This window comes from Phodopus roborovskii, unplaced genomic scaffold (genome assembly GCF_943737965.1).
Source record: "Phodopus roborovskii unplaced genomic scaffold, PHOROB, whole genome shotgun sequence".
Classification (NCBI taxonomy): domain Eukaryota; kingdom Metazoa; phylum Chordata; class Mammalia; order Rodentia; family Cricetidae; genus Phodopus; species Phodopus roborovskii.
The window spans coordinates 9,189,592-9,208,884 of NW_026126433.1; the positions used below are offsets into that span (position 1 = coordinate 9,189,592).

Sequence of the window (19,293 nt, forward strand, 5' to 3'; positions counted from 1 at the left end):
GCAGAAATCTAAAGCTGTACGCAGAAGATATGTGAGAAGATATCAACCTAATTCCTAATTGTGCTTTGCATGGGCAAAAGCTGAAAGCTCACCCTAAGGTCAAGTGCTGCCACTTCAGCGTTTCTGTGCTTTAAAAGTCTCTTCTTGGCACGTCTCCTCCAGTCCCTTCTTCTTCTCTGCATTGGTTTGTGGAGGCCAAGACAAAATTTAAAACTGCTACAAATTAAGAAACTAAAATCTTGGGATCTGGAATTTTTGATGCTATTTCAAATTGCTGATTAGACCAGTTGCACTGTAACATATATTTGTTCTAGATGGGAACAAAGGACTTTGGGGGACCAGACATCATGAAAGAGACATGAGAGTCAGTGTCAGAGAATCAGGGTGTTTCGGGATTTTGTTCTAAGAAGCACACCAATGAGATGACTGTGATTTTGTCAGAGTCCTTCACAAACCCAGAACTATGTCTAAGATTCTGAACACAATCTACACACAATCCCAAAGTCTAAAAAGAAATGAAAGGGCATTGCTAGCAACATATTAAAATAATCCAGTTCATAAATTACAACATATTAAAAGAATCCAGGTCATAGAATCCTTTCCTACTTAGATTTTACATCAGTAACAGAAGTTCACAAGAGAATATATATATATATATATATATATATATATATATGTATATATATGTATATGTATATATATATATATATATACACACACACTTAAATTAATTTTCAAATAAGATAATACTTCTTCCATGGTTTACTTCTATTCCACTTTAGAAAAGTATACATACATACATTTAACAAATTCCAAAGCAACTTAAGAATTCCTAATTTTAATCTAATGTCAAAACAAATGTACTTAAAAAACTGTGGGAAGGGCTAGATTACCAACATTATGAAAACCCTTGAATAATGTTTGGAAGTCATGCGGAGTCTCTGTGAGGCCAGTCCTTTTGGTACTGAGAACACAGCCAAAAGCAAAATGACAACTAGAGCTCACTCTGTTTTGTATGCTGATTCCAAAGGTCTTAAATAAAAACTATAGTCTCACTACCTCCTTGGCCGCTGTCTTCTGTGTCTTCTTTATCACTTGTTTGATGTGCTCAGAGTCCCTCCGCAGTTCTGTTCCCTTAGTCAACCATGAAAGGGATTAAAACCACTATGTAGGTCTGTCACCAATTTGGCAAAGAAAAACATGATGGAGGTAATACATGGAACATCTGACCACCAAAATAACAACATTTTTTGATGAGTTTAGCTTCAGGAAGTGTGTTTGCCACACAGAGCCTGGAACTTAGACAATTCCACTTTATAATCTATGAATTCTAGATAGTAAGTCTGAAATTAGCAAAGGACAATTCAACTGAAATGCATGAAACTTCCATTCTACTAGATGCTACATTGTTGATTTAAAACCCTGGTTTGTTAGCTACTTAAGTTCAGGAGTGATTTGCTCAGAGAAGTGATGTCTATTGAAGCTAAGAGTACTTGTTTCTTGTGGTCACATACTGAAAACCACAGGAATGTGATAGGAAAGACACTTACAAAATTATACATCTTGTATACTATTTTAAAGTTACTGTCTGCAAAACTAAGCCAGCACAATTTCAAAACAATAGAAACATAACAAAAATAAAGCATGAGGTTGCTTATGAAGGCCATAGCTTTGGGACACTAGATCCAGACCTAATGGGTCTGCTTGTGTGGATGGTCCTGATGGTCCTGTCTATTTGCAGGGCTTTATGGCCACAGCATATTCTTCACTCATGGCACACATGACAGATACCTAGAAGGGGAAAGGGCAAGCAAAGAGTTACTCAGGAGGCAATACACAGAGAAGATGCCTTGTGTTCACCAAATGCTGCATTCTTGTGCACATCTTTTATGCTGAATTTGTAAAGGGGTAATCCAATGCAGCTAGCCTATCTTCTGAAGCAGAATTCCTCAGTCAACTTCCAAGTAAAGTAGAAACACTCCAAGTAAAGTATCAACAGTTATTCTATGCTATATTTCTGAGCCATAACGAAGAGTCCATCTTCCCCCTCCCTCCCTCTCTCCCTCCCTTCCTATTCTTTAAACTCATAGGTAGATCTACAGTAAGTATGGCGTTCCATGTCAGTCCAGAAGTAAGAAAACAAACCCCCTCCCCAAACTTGATGCTTTCTTTGCAAAGAGGTCTTTGAGGGGCCATGGGAATTGCCATTTGGAGATCATGCCAACATTTCAGCAGTATTTAAAGTTCTATTTCACAGTTTTGAAATTTATTTTATATGTTATTGTTATATGTGTGTGAACAGATGAAAAATACTTTTATTCAAGGTGAAGAAACATATATAGAGATAGTGTGCTGATAATGCTCCTCTGCAAAGCAGACAGGCCCTTGGGAAGCTGCAGTCTGCACATATAGTCTTAGGCTAACTGTAAAGGGCCAGTTTTAAATGGTTTTGAGAGTCTGTCATTGGTCTTACCTGTACATCTTCACCTGCATTGTATTTTCCTTCTATTTCTTTGCCCAGTTCACCTTCTGGCAGCTTAAGATCCTCTCGGACTTCCCCAGTCTCTGTTAGCAGGGAAAGGTAGCCATCCTGAATGCATATGAGCTATTAGAAGAAATTACAGATGATACTGATTAGATCACGTCCTTTCTGTTGTAATATTTACACAGTTCAACTGCAACACACTTTTGTTTGGATAAGAACGCAGCAAAACATTAACAGATTTGTGGTATTTAAAAATGCTAACATGCAGCCGAGCGTTGGTGGCGCACACCTTTAGTCCCAGCACTCGGGAGGCAGAGGCAGGCGGATCTCTGAGTTTGAGGCCAGCCTGGTCTACAGAGTGAGTTCCAGGACAGGCTCCAAAGCTACAGAGAAACCCTGTCTCGGAAAACCAAAGAAAGAAAGAAAGAGTGCTAACATTTCTAATGCCTTTACTTCTTTCTACCTAGCACTCAGGAGGCAAAGGCTGGTCTGGTCTACATTGCTCCAGGCCAGCCAGAACTAAATAGTGAGACCCTGTTTCAAAACAAACAAACAAACAAACAAACAAACAAACAAACAAACAAACCACATAAATGCAGGCATGTGTAGCAAACCCAGAAGAGATGTGCAATTCACTGTACTAGCCTCACCGCTCTCTACATTCCAAGGGATTCTTATTCAGACATAATACAGACAGCTGTTCCTAGAGAAAATGATGGACTTCAGTAAGTTTTCTTAATAACATACTTTAGAAACTTTCCAAATCAGGAAATATGAAACTATTTTCTTCTAATCACCACGCATGTATATGAATATACTGTAAGTAAAACTTTCCTACTAGTAGACATCAAAGTTATTTTTAGTTTTTCACTATTAAAATGATGAATTTTATAATTTGGTTACAAGCAAAGTTAAGTGGAAATTTTTGGAATTCAGACCAATGTTAACAGATTTTAAAAACCATTTGTCTGTCTGTCTGTCTGTCTGTCTGTCTATGTATGTATCTGAATTGTATTTTGATCTCATTCTACCCCCTGCCCCGTTAGCATCTCTTGGCCCTGCCATTGCAGCTGACCAAGTAGTCCCTTGTGTATTTTCATGTCTTCCTTATTTCTTGCTGAGGTGGTTAGTTTCATCAGGGTGGCTTGCTTATGGAAGTGTGGGTGAGGGTTATTTCCCAGAGCCTGCACAGCTTACCAGAAGCTACACCACTGCTGGAGAAGTCTCTCCCTCCACTAACAGCCACTGACTGTAGACCCTCGGGGAGGGATGGTAACAGACTCTTAACATTACCTTATCTGACATTAACAAAACAAAGCCAGACTTAACCTTTAAAAAAAGCATACATTTTGATAGAATGCTTTAGAAACTCATTAAGTTTTTATTTTATTTATTGTGTGTAGCTGTGCATGTGTGCATCTGTGTCTGTCTCTGTGCAGGAGCTTAAAGAGGTTAGGGATCTCAGGAGGTAGAGTCACAGGCAGTTGGGAGCCTCCCAAAGTGATTGTTGGGAACCAAACTCGGGTCCTGCAGAACAGCAGTATCTGCTCTTAACTTGATATAACCCTTTTATTAGAGCAACGAGGAACACAGCAAGCTTCCACCATCAATTGTAGTGCCTATAATTCCAAGACACTTTGCAAATGCCATTCATCTGGACTACCAGCTGCTAACATCTACAAAAGGAATGAGACATCGGCCTGACTTCTGTAACCAGAGCTATGCTATAAGCCAGCATAGCATGCAGGAGGAGTTTCAAAGTGTTCCACTAGTACCACTTAACAAGCCTTTTCTCAACTAGTTCTTAGAACTCAAATTAGCCTGCTTCTGTTACTCTACCATCTATCACGGGGCTCAGTTACCTCTCCTCTGTACTGTCTCTCCGACTTGTTTCATGTCTTCCTAGTGACTGCCCACCTCTCTTCTTCCCAGAGTTCTCTCTCTTGAAATCCCACCTATTTTAGCCACTGGCCTTCAGCCTCTTATTACACCAATGATAGCAAGAAATCTTTACACAGCGTACAAATATTCCACAACAGTGAGTTTTTAGTCACTGAAATGTTTGAGAAGTAGCTGGGAAAATAGTGAAGAACAAGGAGTGTCAGGGATATGCACAGTGTTTAACTATCTGAGGACAGGCACTCATCTAAGGCAGACCTTGCTGCCCTTCTGGCCGTTCCTGAGGTGGAATACCATACTTCAGGGTGAAAGGCAGCGACTTACTGTGCTGGGATAACAACCAGCAGTTTTCCACTGTTTTGCTCTTTGAATGTGGGGCAGCTCTAATGCCCTGTCTTTTAAGACACTGACACTGTCTTGGCTTACAGATGTCACTCAGTCTGGGTCTGCCTTATTGTCTTATAATTAATGTAATGTATTTTTGGAACAAACTTTCTAAATGATGTGTCCATGGAGTAGCAATCATACCAGGAGGCAAATGGACCTACTGCACTAATGGTAACGCTAACCCTGACCACCTGGCTACTAGGATGGTATCTGTAAGATCTTTATAGTTTAAAGATGGCTCTTTCTCTCAAAAAAGAAGGAAGAAGCCAAGGGTGTTACCGTTAAATCTCATATATATATATATATATATATATATATATATATATATATATATTTGTGCAAAATTCCATCTTTTCTCAAAATCTTTAGGATTAGCATGTAATACATGCAGTTGGTACACTAGACTCCAGACCAGCATGTGAGATTTACTGGCTCTACAATGTGGTGTCTTCTCTTTACTAAAAGGTCTTACCAAGGGCTGTTGGGAAAATGGGAAGGTGTACATGATGAACCTGATACAAATGTTCAGAGTATGAGGAACTATCAGGACCATGAGTTAGGCCCAGTCCAAAGGGACTCAGGAATTAGCGTGACTAAGCTTGCATTGGCCAGTAACAAAACAACCCGTAAATATGGAAGACAAAGACAACGTACTGAAACTCAAATATATCTTGCCTGAGTTCATAGTAAAGATCAGTTTGTTGATCACCTTCAGTGCATACTTGGAACAGGTCATTTCAAAAACAGTGAGAGTGGGTGAGATGGCTCAGAGGGCAGAGGAACTTGCTATCAAGCCTGACAATTTGAGGTCAATGCCCAGGAGTGAGAACCAACTCCCTCAAAAATTTCCTGACCTCCATGCACACGCGCGCACACACACACACACACACACACACACACACACACACACACACACACAGAGAGAGAGAGAGAGAGAGAGAGAGAGAGAGAGAGAGAAAGGTTGTATTAAATGTTAAAATCTGTGATAACTAAAGGCAGAGTGAAGTATTTATACTGGCTTCCTAGTGTACACATGCCTGAGAATGTACTTAGATGGTGCATGCCCTAGTGCTCAAGGTAAAAACAAAATAACCAATGAAGAGTTTCCATAGAAGTCTGGCTTTCAAAGACATGGAAGAATACAGGATCATTACTTTGTTTCCTTTAAATTAATGGAATGAAGCTATGACACACATATCTAATAACTAACATTACAGAAAAAGTAAGATTCCGCTGGGTGTGGTGGTGCATGCCCTTAACCCCTTAATCCTAGCAGTCTAGAGGCAGAGGCATGTAGATCTGTGAGTTCAGAACAGCAGTCCCTAGTTGTTTTTCCATGCTCCTGTGCATATATATGGCAGCACTTACTGGACCCAGTGGGTTATATAATAAAGAGAAGATGTGAAGGTGGGAAGAGTTGTGGGGAGGGCAGGTCCAGGGGTGTTTGAGGAGGGGGAGTAGGTCATCTAACTGCATTGCATTCATGTGTGGAATTACTAAAGAATAAATAAAATCTTTTCCAAAAGGGCAGAGTACAGAAAAAACAAAATTTGTCATATATTGGTAAATACCAACCCCCAGTGATGTGTATGTGGGATTTTGACATTAGGAAATTCCCACAATAAAAATAAAATATGGCCAACAAGACAGCTCGACAGAAAAGTACTGGCCGCAGAAGCCTGCTGACTCGAGTTTGATTCCTGGAGGCCACCTGGGGGAAGGAGAAAGGTGATTCCTACCCACAGAGTGAGTATGCATGCCTGTACACACAGAAATGATGAAATACGAATAAACAGCACACTGGGAAAGAGATGCAGCATTCTAGGAGGACAGAGCACTGAAACTACTAAATGCCAGGGAAGGCACAGTGGGCTGCGAAAGAGTAGCTAATCGGAAGGGTACAGGGGGCCATTCAAGAGTACAGAGCCTGGCAATGATGTGCCCAGAATAAGAAAGAGCATCGAAAGGGGGATTGTGGAGAGGGTGGTTTTGTTTTTGCCTGTGTTCGCATTACTAATATATAACAGATGGCAGGGGAAGGTTGTCACTATGAGTGCTTTCTCAGCCTCAGTTTCTGAACTTGGCTTCATTCTATTTTAAAACAAGCAGCCTTCACTATACAAGGTGAACCGTCTTTCTTTCAACTTCAGCCTTCTTTACCTGGCACTCTTCAGCTACTTCACAGAAGTTGCTTGTCCAAGGTAGAGTGAATTCTTGAACATTATTATTATATCACTTAAACAAATAAGAGGAGCATCAGCTGGGGTGTTATCTGACCCAGCAAGTCCTTATGTTGGATATGCACATCAAATGAGGGTGCACGTACAAGATAAAATAGGTGGGTCCTAAAATTCCAATAATCTGACAAGTGGCTCAGACTCAGAAAGCATTTTTTCTCACTGATCACTTCTCCCCCATGAACTCACACCAACGGCTAAATCAGGAATGCTTGTCAGTTGACTGTAAAAACAAGAACTTCAGAATGGTTTCTAGTTCCCATGAGTGATATGAGGGACCATGCAGAAAGGGCTGTGACACATGGTGGGGGTGGGGGTAGGCTTCTACTGTATTGATTGCTACTGACTATGGGCAAAGAGTCAAGAGTTGGGTTGGAAAGTCAAGGACACTGGAAAACCAACCTAGGGAAACTGCTAATGAGGTCTAAGGTAGTGAGTGGTTCGTGCATAGACCTCTCTAATTGTTAGCAGATGTTCACTGGTGGGTACCAGCTATAAAAGAGGCTCTTAGATAAAGAGGTTGCTCTAGTGAAAGACATTGGGCTTCTTGTTATTGCTGCCTTAGTACTTGCTCAACAGGCTTTCTCTCCCTGAGGCTTGCAGAGCCTCACAGGTAGAAATGATACAGGGCCCCTGATCTGGTACCTTTTCCCAGTGGGAACAGCTAGTACCTGATAACACTGCAGACAGCCTCCCCATGGACTTGCTTTTCCTACCTGTGGTACTTTCGCCAAAAGTTTACAGTTTGCTCCATCTCTGTTACAGCACCTCAGATGGTCTCATTTCTGAATAAAATGCTCATTTATTGGCAAAGTAAGGAGAACCATTGAAGCTCTATAAACAGCTTGCCCACTGGACTGACCCTGAAGATTCATTCATGGTACCTTCTGGGGAACACTTTGTGCTGCTATTTTTCCTCTAAGTAGAATACAGTGACTTAGCAACCTAACATGGCTTTTTTTCACTTTTACCCTTAATGATCCTATAGCAATATATTTGCCCCTTCTCCCTAAAATACTGAGGTTTAGTGGTTTTCCATTCTCAGAGAAAGAATGTGTCCATGAAGAATACAAGGCATTCACAGAACAGATTAAAATGATAAAAAGATTTTAAAGCACAGGGAAATTACAGCATCACTGCTTTCTTTATTATTACTATTTAAGGTTGCAATATGGAGTTTGTGAGATGGCTCGGGGGTAAAGGTGCTTGCACACAAGTCCTTACACACCCAGCACCCACACGATACATGGAGAGAACAAACTCCTGAAAATTTTTCTCTTATTTCCACAAGTGTGTGTACATGCAGGCACACACCTACACTAAGTGAAATAAATGTAATTTGGATTTAAAAGACATAATTCTGGCAATCCCCTATCATCCAAGAGTCTACAATATGCACTTTATATGTACTAAGAAGATTTCCCTACAAGGAATGGTCTTCAAATGACAGAGAAAAGTGCAGCAAATCCAGAAAACATTTAATTTGCAGTAGAATATACAGCGGTACAGAAACTCTAAAAAGATGTGATTCCAAAGGATGACCTAAACAAGCCATCTCTATATTTAACAATTTGGGAGTTCTTCCAAAGGGCCCAAAAGCATTTTCTATTTTACACCACCACAAAGCCCCAGACAATTATAACTTCTTTTGAGAAAACTAATGGAAATTAGCAATTCTAATCTAAGCCAACCTTGGAATGGGAGTCAGGAAACACTTTCTTGCATCCTGAACTTATTTTAAGAATATACAAATTACATCTGTAAATATTAACATATTTCTTCTCCCATTTAAAAAAAAATTATCACAATGAATAGAAGTACACATTCCACGTTGGCTGGCTGCCAAACTGGCACTCAAGATATTGAATTCAGCAGATGCAAAGGAACTGCATGAAGTCAGGTAATAACAGAGGCAGGGATTAACCAGGCAGCACTCAGATAGAAGAGGGAGGATCACCAGAACATGATAAACAGACTGGAAAGCTCACAGAACTAAGTTCCTCACTGAGTGACTAGAAACAAACATTTGGTGTTAATTTTGTAGCAGGGAAGCTGCAGGCCCTGAGTACTTCCTATGCTAGGCATGCCGTATGTGTTCACTAACCTCCTCCTTTGCCTGGCATGTCCTAAGTGTTCGTTCGTTAAGCTCTGAAATGATCCCATGAGAACTTTGTTACATCCCAATTTTATGAAGAAAAAGAGATGAGACATTGAGCAACTTGCCAACCAAGATCACACAATATAAGTACCAAAGCAGAGTCCTAGATCCAATTGACTGCCTGACACCATCCTTGACTGTCCACTCTGCTACATGGACTACATACTAAGGGTGGGACTAGGGGGAAGTACAAGGTGACTCTTGGGTGCAAAGCTTGAGAAGGTACCCAAACTCCTCAACCACAGAACACTACAAAGAAAATTGAAAAGAGAATGCAAAAACTGCATGACAAACAAAACGAAAATCTGCACCAGAGCCACAATTACTAAGTCTCCCTTTGCTCTAGGCTACTGTATAGCTTGCTGGCATTGTTAGACCTGTCTGCTTAATTTTTGCACATGAGGCGAGGGGTATGCTTGGACTTCACTAAACACCCAAATAAAATCCAAGCCAAATTAGTGCCTTTACATTCAGTTTTAAGCTTCAATCAATGATTGGTTAACGTGAGCACAGTAATCATGTGAACTGCTGGTGTCAGCTCAGTGCAGTATCAACAGGTAGGAGCACAGGAAGAAACCACCAAGTACTGAGTATTCAAAACACTCACAAGACACTATGAGAAAAGAAATCCATCCTGGCAAAAAGTACATTCTACGAGTAGCCTGCCTTAATATGACAGGTTAATCTTACACTCCATCACCCTGAATAAACATATATTCAGTTACTAGTGTCTACTGAGTGCCTGCTATGTGCCACATCTAAAGCCAGTGATCTAAGAACAATGACACGATCAAGAAGAATTCTGACACAGGAAATGTGAAGCAGAACAGAACCACTAGTCGGAGTACCCAGCTGCTTATGGGCACACACTTTCTCATTCAACCCTGTTTGTAGACTGAAAGGCAGAGCTCAGAGAAAACATACTGTGTAAAAGACTATCTAGCTGGGAAGAGCCAGAACTAGACTCAAACCTAGATCAGCTTAGCTCAAAATATCACCTGCTCTGGTGTTTGGTATAATTATCAACATATTTTAAATTTGAATAGAATTAATATGAAAATATAAAACCTCATCAAATTAAAACTAGAAAAGTATGCTTACACATGGATAGTATCAAAGGGAGTCACTGAGTGAATGCAGTGATGCTGACCTTCTTAAATCCTATGTAAGTAGCTCAGACAGGCCAGCTGAAGGTCAAGGGTCTAGCTTATACTTAGAGAAGATGTTTATTTTACTCTGTATTTGGTTCAAACACGGAGGACTTTCAGGAACTGTTTTGGCAGTGATCAACTAGAGTTTCCACATTCCAGAAGGTTGGTTAACGTCAATACTACAAACCACAAAATGCTATCATCAAACATGACCTATTTCCAGGTGTAACTGTAACTAAAGCTTGAAAATATATGTTAATAAAAGGTCTCAGTTAGTGGATATAAATAAAATAATTACATACTTTTTCATTTTCCCTTTGGACTCAGGGGCCATACACTTTATGTTTATGGTTTTCAAGTTATTTTCCTACTTAAGAATACCAGATTTTGACTCATTAATGTAAAAACTTGGTTAGTAGGAATATGAATTCTAGTCTTGGAAGTCTTAGGCCTGCCCACTAAAAAGAAACAACACACGTAGGAAAGAGTTATCTAAACCTGAAATAGTTTACAAGAGAGAGAATAGTTATTTTATTAAATATGAGATTTATTAACAATATATCATATACCACTTGGTCTGAATATTACATTTTAAATGTATTACATTTAGTAACTTAGTGGATGTATGCATGATGTATGTATGTGGTACACATGTTTCACAGATCATGAATGGAGGTCAGAGGACATAGGAGTCAGTTCCTTCCGGAAATGGGCTTAAGGGCCAGGCTTGACTGCAAGTGCCTTTACTTATTAAGCCATTGCACGGGTCTACTACAGCGCCCTTACAATGCAGGGGTAGAGGTTGGAGGTATAGCACAACTGGTAGGGTGGGGCCAAGAGCATGCACAAGGCCCCCTGGGTTTGATCCCCAGCATAGCATAATAGAGCAGAGCCTGTAATCCCAGAACTCACACATAGAGGATCAAAAATTGAAGCTCATCCTTGGATGAAAAGTGAGTCTAAGGCTCACCTGAGATGTATGATCTCCAATTTCAAAATTTAAAAAAGCACAAATATTAACAAGAACAAAACAAAACACTAGTTCTCTAATCTGTTGAGTGGAGTCTACTAATTAGTGAGGGAAAGACCCCAGAAAACTACTCCCATCTTGTCAAACTGCTACTAAATAGGGTGTTCAAGATAAGGAAATGAGCACTTACTTGATAATCATTTCTCTTAATATTTGGGACATCCATGTTGTGAGTAGAAGGACAAATATCTTCATATTTTTTGCCAGTGAAAATATCAATTCCAACAAGGTGTACCTAACAGTGGGGTACAGGAAACACGTTTTATCTGTCATGTCCTAGCTCATTACACAGAGGCACAACCCCAACACTTTCCAAGGTCATCTTACTTTCTTTAAAAAAATAGCAGTGGTCATAGAATTGAGATTCAGTAAACACCTGACAGATGGTTTCATGGCATCAAAACTCAACACCCTACAGATCTCAGCACTTCAATCACAAGAGTCTACAGAAAATGAAGACTAGGTCTCTTAGACTTATAAGAACAGGTTTGTTTCAACTGTAAATGAGATGTTTTTGCTCACCAGGATTCAGGAAAATTTTAGTTTCTAGTTAATGAAACATTCTAAGGACCAATTAAAGGAGAGCATTCAGTGTAATTGCTGGCCATTCGGAGACCGAGGGATGAAAAAAAAAGTTACTTTAAATATAGAAACCTCATAATGTAGAATGGAACACAAATGATCTTATCTGAAGCCAAAGAATAACCTGAAGTGCTTACCTTGGCATGACCATGCTTCCCAGTCTTGGAAGTTGACATCTCCACGATTTTGCATGGTCGTCCTTTGAGCACCACAAAGCCGTTTTTGCGCAGGGCTGAGCACTGCATAGGATAAGTGCTGGAAGCCCCTGCATCTCCCGTGGTGAAATCAATTTCATCTGCCATGGTGGGCTGGGGAGATGTGTGGTTTTTCTGAAGCAACTATGCAAAAAGTTTGTTTGCTTTTTAGATAATGGGCATACGGGTAGGGGGCATGTCTCATTCTGGGGGCAGGTAACAAGCCAAGCATCACTGGCCCGTTATTTTTGAATTTATAAGACACCCATTCTGAGTGGTGGATACTTTGCCATTCAGGCCTCTAAAAACTTTTCCAGCCCTTGGTGGGAGGTGGGAAAGGCAGCTGCAGAAGACCTCGCCGCGAAGTGAAGGCGACAGCAGCACTGGGCCAGCAGGTCCGATGCCCACCACCCCACCTCAAGAAGTGCCCGCTACGGGGCCCGTTGCCTCCATCCCATCCCCGCTGCTGGGGCATCAGCCAGGCCGCAGGTCCAGGCAAGGCTGGGACAGGAGCACCCGGCCGGCAGCACCTGGCCCTCAGCGCGCCTAGCACCCGCAGCGGCGCCGCCCTGGCAACCCGGTCTCGGCCCAGCGGAGAAGGGCCTGCGCCCCGCGGTCTTACGCTCGCCCGCCGTCAGGTTTGCATGCATCTCCGCTCCTCCCATCTCCCGGACCCCAGCGTCGCTGGTTGAAGTCCCCGCCCGCCCGCCCGCCCGATCGCCTGGCCCCAGGTCTTCACCTTTGGGTCCGCACCGCACGCCTCTGTTGCGTCCGCCGGTCCCTGCGGCTGCGGCGGCGCTGGCGGCCGCGGCTGGTCCAGGAGACGGGGCGGGGCCGCCACGCTTCCCACACCCGGTTCCCCGCCTCGTCCCGCCCCGTCATGGCCCGCCCCGCGCTAGTCCACACTTCCGGGATAGGCCCGGGCGCGGCGCTGGCCCCGCCCTCAGACCGCCCATTGGCTAGAGGCTTCCAGAGTCCCCGCCCAGTCACGTGAAACGCGCCCTGGCAACCCCACGTGCTGCGGATTAGTGCACTTCCGGCGTGCAGAGCAGCCAGCAGTCGACTGCTTGAAGCTTCGTTGTGATACCCTGCGCTATGCATCCTCATCTTTAGTTTGGGACCCCAGTTGACCTTGAGGATAGCCATTAGCCCTGGCATGCAGGTGCGTGGATGCTGTCACATCAAGGTCTTCAGAACTCTCAAGTCCTGCAGATTTTCCAAGTATCCCGAATGGCAGCGGAGTGAACTTTGATTCAAGCTTCTGGTACAGCTTGCAGCTCTTCTTGGGGTTGGAGTTCATGTTTGGAGCTGGAAGTGCCAGATGTGGTGTGTTCTTTTATGACTCTGCACTGTAGGCCAGGCACCTTGTGGTGAGCTTCTGATGCAGCCTGGCTGGAGTCAGCAGTATTCCCAAGGGTGGGAAATCAATCCTTCAGGATGTGAACTTACCCACAGCTCAGAGACTGTCTACTCTGCCCTATGATCATCCTGGTATTGGTGTACCCCAGAGTTTGGGTTTTTGCTGTTGTTAGTTGTTAAGGATTAAAGACAAAGTTTCTTCAGAGGGCTGCCTCCCTTTCAGTTTCTTCATAGCTGCATTTCTCTTACCTTGCAGAGAATCTACACTCCACAACCCAGTTCATGTTGTTCAGTGATTTCATATTCATATATATATATGCAGAACACAAATCTCGTGTGTTGTTTATGCTCGGTAAGCACATGGCTTCCCTAAAGAAAGAGCCAAATTAGACCCCGAGGCTATTGAGTTCCCTCTGCTTTTCCTTATGCTGTCTAACCTTTCCCTATTATTATTGCTGCTAATATTTAATTAAGAATGACACAGGCATTGTACTGTTTCATCTTGACTACTGTTTTTTTAAAACTAAGGTTAAAGTTGGGATTTATATAAAATTAAGTTTACTTTTAGTTCCATGAATTTTGAAAAAAAGAAATTATATAATCATCCCACAATCAAGATAGAGAATATTTTCCTCATTCCAAAATTTCCCGTGCCTGTTTTCACCCCACCTCACACCCAGCCAGACCTTAGAAACCATTAACAATTATTCTTTTATCTGCGTTTTTGAATTATGGGAAAAGACAGGGAAAATGAAGCAATTTGCCCCAAATCGTGTAGTTTGTAAGTCAGTCAGAGAATTAAAGTTGAAATTGCTGCTTTGTCTACCACCATATTCACATATTTACATAAGATTTGTGTGTAGAATCAAATGGCTCTTTAATTCAATAACTACCGTGCCTTCCCCTGGTCTCTAGAACACTGGTTAGCACATTGCAAGCCCTTGTTTTGACAAGAATTATAGCATTTGGTTCCTTGTTGGTTCATGTAGTCACATTTTCACGGTTAATGGGAAATTCTGTCATGTGCATTTCCATAAAAGACAACTTATTTCATATGTATGGTTAACAGTGGGTGTGTGGCAAACAGCACTATAATTCAAACTTGGTATTTTGTCTACACACCTGTCATCTCTATTTGACATAACACAGTCTTGCAAATAGGAACACCAGAGAACTTTTCAAGCATGCTATTTTTTTTGGGGGGCATTCTAAAGCAGAAGGCATAAAATGCAAAACAGAACACAAAGCTAAAAAAAAACAAGTAGTAAATAGATGGAAAAGAACAGTTACATGCAGTGTGATAGTTGAAGCCATAGAAGAGAACAGTACCATACTAGACTTTAGCTAATAAAATGTGGGCAGGTCAGTGGACAGGTCAAACCTCTACACTTCACAGATGGCCTAGAAAGCACATGGTTTGGTTAGGAGGTCCACTAAGGAGTTTTCTTTTGTGTGTATATGCAAATCAACAAATGGGGAAATCTCCAAATAGTGAGAATGAGTACTTAATTAATTTATTATTTATATATTTATTTTCTCATCCTTACTTCTGGAATTCCCAGACAGAGTCAGCCTTGTTCATAAGATGCTTGTAGTCTATCAGAAGTAATGTCTAAAGATAAATGGTATAAGCAATTAGATAACAATGACAAAAGGAGCTCCTCCTCGTATAGCCTAGGTTTTGGCCAGGTAGAATACAAGGCAATCTGTGTGTAGTTTTGAGTTTCCTACAGATAGGTTGAAAGGTTTGTAAAAATCTAGAATTAACATCCCATCAATATGTTTAGTTTAGTCTAATAAATGCATCCAAATGTTCTTTAACATGTAACCAATATAAAATTACTAAGCTATTATATATTCTACTACTACTACTACTACTACTACTACTACTGAGTCTTTACAATCTGGTATGTGTTTTTTATTTAACATCTAAATTTAGAGTGGCCACATTTCCAGTGCACTGTATGCTGTACGTGGTTGGTGGCTTGTCTGTGAATATCAGGTTGGAAAGTATAGCTACAGCTTCTCTGGAGGTGGTGTTTTAATTGGAGGTTTGAAGTTTGGATAGAAGCTAGTAGAAAGAAGCTGTTTTAAGTTTGAACATGCAGTTCCTCCCAAAAGACTGGCAGACTGAGGGCTTGGAACATCAGCTGGGAGCACAATTTTGGGAGCTTTCTGGAAACTTTAGAAAGGAGAACCTGGCTGGACAAAGTAGATGACTAAGGGTGTGCCTTTGGTGTTATCTTGTTCCTGGCACATTCCTGTTTTCTCTTTGCTTACTGTCCTTAATGGAGTGATGATGCTTTGGACACATACTCCCAGGCCATGATGTTCTGGCCAAGCACATGAGACAAAATAAATACTTTTTCCTTTAAGTTATTTCTTTCAGGTATTTTGGCCAAACAATAAAAAGTTAATGCAGAATGGGTTTGAAAAATGCATTTAAACCAAATGCAAAGGGAGTACAAGAGCCCAAATGGTGGAATCATGGTTTTACCTTGCACTGTGAATGGGTTAGTATGTTCTGTGAAGAGATGGGTGCATTTTACTTTGTTCTAAGGACAGTAAACACGAAAGCAATACAGATTATAAAATGATAACTTTATTTTTAATTTAGAAAGACAACTCTGTAAGATGCCTTTATTGGGAGAAAACTATTAGAAGTAGGAAATTAATTAACTATAAATAAAATAACCAAAGTTTATTTTAGTGAATAAGTTGTGACCGTGAAGAGACATAATCAAAAGAATTATAAGAGGAAATGGAAAGAATGTCATAATTGAATGTTAGAGGTCAAGATGGAGAGGCACAGAGTGTAAAGAATTACATGAAGACACATTGTTTTATGGCATTAATGTATCATTCACTGAGATGGGAAATTCAGTAGAAGCAAGTTTCAAGGAGAACTGAGTTCACTTTGTGGGCAACTGGGTTGAAAAGTCTTGTGGAAGATAGAATCTCTGAAACGGAGCTCTACATTGGTGAGTCATCAGCGTGCACATGAAGGTGTGATGGTTATAGTTGTGATCATGAATAAATTATTTTGGAATCAGTAGGCACAGTTGTCTTAGTGTTTCTGTTGCTTGGTGAACACTATAATCAAAAACAGTTTGGAGAGGAAATGGCTTATTTTGGCTTCAGCTTATAGTCCATCATCTAGGGAAGTCAGGGCAGGAACCTAGAAGCAGGGACTGATGCAGAGGAGTGCTTCCTCAGCCTGTCTTTTTTTTTTTTTTTTTTTATGGTAGCCAGGACCGCCAGCCCAGGGATAGTACCACCTACACTTACCTGGGCCCTCTGATATTAATCATTAATCAAGTAAATGCAACACTGGCTTGCCTACAGGCCAGTGTTCTCAATTGAGGGTCCTCTTTCAAAATGACCTTAGCTTTTGTCAAGTTGACATAAAATTGCAAGCACAATTAACCCCTTGTCAGCATGATACATAGACACATCACTATTATACTAGAACCTTTCCTTTCTCATATGTCTCCAAAATGGCATGTTAATAGTACAGTATAATGGATAAGTAATTTTAAAGGTCCCACGGTCCTTAAAATTTCAAACATTCTAAAAGTCCAGTCTTCTTAAAATATTCAAATTCTCTTTCCAAGTTCTAAGTTACTCTAAAATGTCTACACTTTCTCTAAAACTCCTTAAGTTTCTAGAAGTTCAAAATTTCTCAACTATGGGCTCTTGTAAAAATCAAAAGAAGTATGTTCTTACTCTGAGAGGGAAGAACCAGAACACAATCAATGAAAAATCAAAATCAACATTATAAAAAGTTCAGTACTTAATCTGGGACCCATGCATGACCTCTGGGCTCCAAAGGGCCTGGGTCACTTCTCCAGCTCTACCCTTTGTAGCGTATACAACTTATCTTCTAGATTCAGCCCGGCAGTACACCACAGCTGCTGCTGTCATTGGTGGTGGTAGCACCATAATTAGCATCTCTAAAATGTTGGGGCTCTCTACTGCACTGCATCAGTAGCCTCCGAAGGGGCTCTCTTCAGGGACTCAGACCATGCCACATGGTGCCAAGCTTCAACTTCTCTCAATGACTGCTTCAATTCTTGGATTTTTACTGGTATTGAATTTGCATCTTCACTAAAGGCCATCCATTCCTGACCCCTCACAGTGCCAAGCCCCAGCTACTCTCCATGACACCTCCTTCAACGCTTTAAAACCAGAACCACCTAGGAGACTCTTATGCTACTAAATTTGGCTGCCAGAATGAGATGCAGCTTTGGCTGCCTCAGGACCACAGCTTCTGTGGGCTGAGTAAACATTTCCCAGAAGATTTCAATTGTACCAGTAAAACAAAGGTTTCTCATTAATGGCTGTCTTAGTTAGGGTTTCTATTGCTGTGAAGAGAGACACCATGACCACAACAACTCTTATAAAGGAAAACATTAATTGAGGTGGGGCTTACAGTTTCAAAGGTTTAGTCCATTATCATCATGGCGGGGAACATGTATGGCAGCATGCAAGCAGACAAGGTGCTGGGATAATTCCACATTTTGATCCAAAGGCAACAGAAGTGAACTGAGACACTGGGCATGACCTGAGCATATATCAGACCTCAAAGCCTGCACAGTGACACACTTCCTGTAACAGGGCCATACCTACTCCAACAAAGCCAGACCTCATAATAGTGCTACTCCCTATTAGCTTATGGGGGGCAATTATATTCAAACTACTCTAGTGGTTCTGGTCTTATTAAATTCTACAGCTCTAGCTGACTAGATCCACAGATTCTTAATTCAAGATACCATATAGATAGTGTTGCTAGAGTTTTTACTTCCCTCTGAAACTACAAGCCAGGCCTCCATTGTCTCTAGTGTATTCAACCTTCTTATCTCCCAGGTTCCCATAGAACAGCACAGTGAGCTCTGAGCACTTATGGCTTTTGTATCTCTAAATTCAAATGCTACCACTATCCTCCCCAAATAACCCAATCAGGTCTACCATAGCAACATCCCATGACCTGGTACCACTTTCTATTGCTTTGGTAAAACTTCATAACCAAAAGCAACTTGAAGAAGAAAGTGTTTATTTCTGCTTGCATTCCCCAATCACATTCAGTCATGAAGGGAAATCAGGGCAGGAACTCAAGATAGTAATGTGGAGTTAAGAACCAAAGCAGAGGCCATGGGAGAGTGCTGCTTACTAGCCTGATCTTCATGATATGTTCAGCCTGATTTCTTTTTTTCTTTTTTTTTTACTTTATTAAAATACTGAGTTTATTTCACATGTATATTTTTGTCTCCCTACCATTTCCACATCTGACCACCACTATTACTATGTCCTATCATGACATTCCATACATACTTAAAACCAAGTAAAGGGTGGAGTTCCATCCTTGAAAACTAAACAGGCATTTTAGACAACACATTCTTGGCAATGGAACCTGGACAACATTTATCAAACAAAGTAGGGAAAGTTCTCACTTTGCATTATAAAAAGGACAGCCAGATATATCAACTGTTACAGAAATTAAGTAAGACGGAATATTTCAAACTGTTTAAACCATTTTCTTAAAGAGAATTCCTCCACTGCAAGAGATCTTGAATAGCCTCCTGATCAGTCATCCGGTCAGCCTGATTTCTTATGGTACCCAGGACCACCAGCCCAGGGGTAACACTTCCCACAGTGAACTTGCCCCTCTCATATTAATCACCAGCCAAGAAAATGCACCATTGGCTTGCCCACAGGCCAATCTGGTGGCGGAATTGCAACTGAGGTTCCCTTTTACCAAATGATTTTAATTTATGTCAGGTTGACATAAAACTAGACTGTATAGCAGTGAAT

The 19,293-nt window shown here is 41.1% G+C and overlaps 1 protein-coding gene across 1 annotated transcript; it reads right to left on the reverse strand.

Moving 5' to 3' along the window:
* Positions 1-1,610: 1,610 nt before the first annotated feature.
* Positions 1,611-12,990, reverse strand: Eif5a2 (eukaryotic translation initiation factor 5A2). The gene is made up of 5 exons (XM_051185880.1): positions 12,863-12,990; positions 12,067-12,267; positions 11,478-11,582; positions 2,474-2,605; positions 1,611-1,791 (listed from the first exon to the last, which is right to left on the reverse strand). Exons 2-5 carry the CDS (start codon positions 12,229-12,231, stop codon positions 1,732-1,734), a joined length of 462 nt encoding a protein of 153 aa, XP_051041837.1. The 5' UTR covers positions 12,232-12,267; positions 12,863-12,990; the 3' UTR covers positions 1,611-1,731.
* Positions 12,991-19,293: the final 6,303 nt, after the last annotated feature.

Bases quoted from the DNA above. Each gene is read 5' to 3' on its own strand.
- Eif5a2 (XM_051185880.1), bottom strand. From the start codon at position 12,231: ATGGCAGATGAAATTGATTTCACCACGGGAGATGCAGGGGCTTCCAGC. The intron at 11,583-12,066 runs GTAAGCACTTCA...CCCCACTGTTAG, and splicing joins GGAAGCATGGTCATGCCAAG to GTACACCTTGTTGGAATTGA. The intron at 2,606-11,477 runs GTAAGTGCTCAT...TTCTTCTAATAG, and splicing joins TTAAGAGAAATGATTATCAA to CTCATATGCATTCAGGATGG.